Raw genomic sequence first — 2,500 nt, 5'->3', positions numbered from 1 at the left:
TGCGTCTCAGCAGCGATGAAACCATGAAAGCCGCCCTATCCTTGACCATGACGTGCGAGCATTACACAACAAAGGCGTGACTTGCTCTTGTGTTTGTGGCTGTGACTGTGACTGTGACACGCACCATCGTTCTACCACACCCACACCCCGTTGAGCCCTGATACATTGTCGTCCTTGGTGTTGGTCGGTTGGTTGCAGGCCCCTTCGGCGCCAAGCCGCTCATCTACGCAGGTTCGTTTCCAGGCGTGCTTGATTGCTTGCTTGCCAATGCGAATTGTCTTGAATTGTCAAGCAAGCTTCTTCTCAGCTGTTGAGTCGAGAATCATGTGCCGCACCGCTTTCCTGTTGAAGGAGGATCCACCACACATGTTAACACACACACACACACACACACACACACACACACACACACACACACACACACACATGCTCGCACACACACACACACACAAACATGCTCGCACACATACACGCAAACACACTGTGCAGATTACACGGCAAGTGGCCGAGCATTGGGGCTGGTCGAAGACTACATCCGAGATGTGGTGTTGCCGCTGTACGCAAACACGCACACGGAAGCATCTGCCACGGGCCTGCAGACAACACGGCTGCGAGAGGAGGCGCGAGACATCATCCGCGAAGCCTGCGGTGGCACACCCCAAGACCATGCGGTGCTCTTCACGGGATCCGGGTCGACAGCCGCCATCGCAGAGCTCATTGGCGTGCTCGACCTTGACATCAAGGATCGCCGGCGTTGTGCAACACAGGGCGCCGTCCCAGAGTCCAAGCGGCCCGTGGTGTTCATTGGGCCGTACGAGCACCACAGCAACGAGGTGAGCTGGCGGGAGACAACGGCCACGGTCGTCACCATCCCCGAGACGGCCGATGGCGCCGTCAACCTTGATGTGCTCAAGAAGATGCTCAAGAAGTACAGGAAGCGGCCGCTCAAGATTGGCAGCTTCTCTGCCGGCTCCAACGTCACGGGCGTGCTGACGGATGTGCCCGCGCTTGCCACGCTGTTGCACAAGCACGGCGCCCTCGCCTGCTTTGACTATGCGGCAGCAGCACCGTACGTGGACATTGACATGCAGCTTCGCAGCCACCCGTCCCACCACGCGTACCTTGACGCCGTCTTCATCTCCCCGCACAAGTTTGTCGGTGGGCCGGGCACCCCTGGCGTGCTGGTGGCGCGGCGTGAGCTCTTCCAGAACGCCACCCCTGTGCACCCCGCTGGCGGCACGGTGGAGTTTGTGTCGCCCACGCGCCACAAGTACAAGGCGGACATTGAGACGCGCGAGGAGGGCGGCACACCAGACATTGTCGGCTCCATCCGCTGCGGTCTCGTCTTCAAGCTCAAGATGGACATTGGCGTGCACAACATCCACGCCCTGGAGATGGCTGCACTCTCGGCGGCGCTCAAGGTTTGTCAAAGGGGGGGGGGGCAGGGGCGGAAGTTGTGTGCTGTATTGTGGTGTGTGTGTGTGTGTGTGCATGCATGCATGTGAAGGTGCTCATCTTTTCACTTACCGGATGCATTGCCTCCTCCTTCGAGCGCAACGACTGCCATCCCTCTCCTCCGATTCACACCGCTCACACAACACACAACACGACACAACACGACACAACACAACACAACACACAACAACACACAACATCACACAACATCACACAACACAACACGATACAACACAACATCCCTAACATCCCCCTTCCCAATCTGTCGTTGCCTCAGGTATGGACGAAGAATCCAAATATTGTGCTTCTTGGCAACCAGACACTGCCCAAGCTGACCATCACCAGCATCGTCATTCGCGTCGGCAAACGCTACCTGCACCACAACTTTGTCGTGGCCTTGCTCAACGACCTCTTTGGCATCCAATCCCGTGGAGGTGTGTGCGTGTGCGCGTGTATGCGCGTGCGTGTGCAAGTGCGTGTGCGTGTGCGTGTACGTGTACGTGTGTGTGTGTGTGTGTGCGTGCGTGCGTGCGTGCGTGCGGGTTTGCTGTTGGATGCACCAACTGGTCAGACAATCGGCTCTGCTTGAACTTGCCAGTGTGCGTGTTGGGTGTGACGTGACATTCCGTCAGCGCGACATATCATCACAGCAACGGTACTGAACGCGTGGTGGACCACACATGCATGTACACGCACTCATTACCCAAACAGGCTGTTCGTGTGCGGGCCCATACGGGCATCGCCTGCTGCACGTGACTGCACAGGAGTCGGACAAGTTCTCCGCGGAGATTGCAAAGGGAGCAGAGGGCATCAAGCCAGGATGGTGCGTGTTCGCGTACGTGCATGTGTGTGTGAGTGTGTGTGTGTTTACAGTGCGTGCAGGACCGATGGATCCGATTGTCATCCTGAGCATGCCGCCTCTGCTCACACGTGTTCATCCAGGCTCTCTCTCTCACATGGTACACACACACACACACACACACACACACACACACACACACACACACACACACACACACACACACACACACACACACACACTACG

At 57.4% G+C, this 2,500-nt stretch overlaps 1 protein-coding gene across 1 annotated transcript in view; it reads left to right on the top strand.

The window, feature by feature from the left end:
- The window catches only part of PTSG_07390 (aminotransferase), a gene marked incomplete at its 3' end in the record, with an annotated part of 3,386 nt that overhangs the window by 299 nt on the left and 587 nt on the right, over positions 1-2,500 (top strand). Inside the window, exons 2-5 of the mRNA XM_004990832.1 lie at positions 199-231; positions 490-1,421; positions 1,733-1,889; positions 2,167-2,278. Of these exons, the coding sequence (XP_004990889.1) occupies positions 199-231; positions 490-1,421; positions 1,733-1,889; positions 2,167-2,278 (1,234 nt within the window). The remainder of the gene's footprint in view (positions 1-198; positions 232-489; positions 1,422-1,732; positions 1,890-2,166; positions 2,279-2,500) is intronic.

This window comes from Salpingoeca rosetta (assembly GCF_000188695.1).
Source record: "Salpingoeca rosetta unplaced genomic scaffold supercont1.22, whole genome shotgun sequence".
NCBI classification, from domain to species: domain Eukaryota; class Choanoflagellata; order Craspedida; family Salpingoecidae; genus Salpingoeca; species Salpingoeca rosetta.
This window is presented reverse-complemented; position numbering and strand designations above follow the sequence as displayed.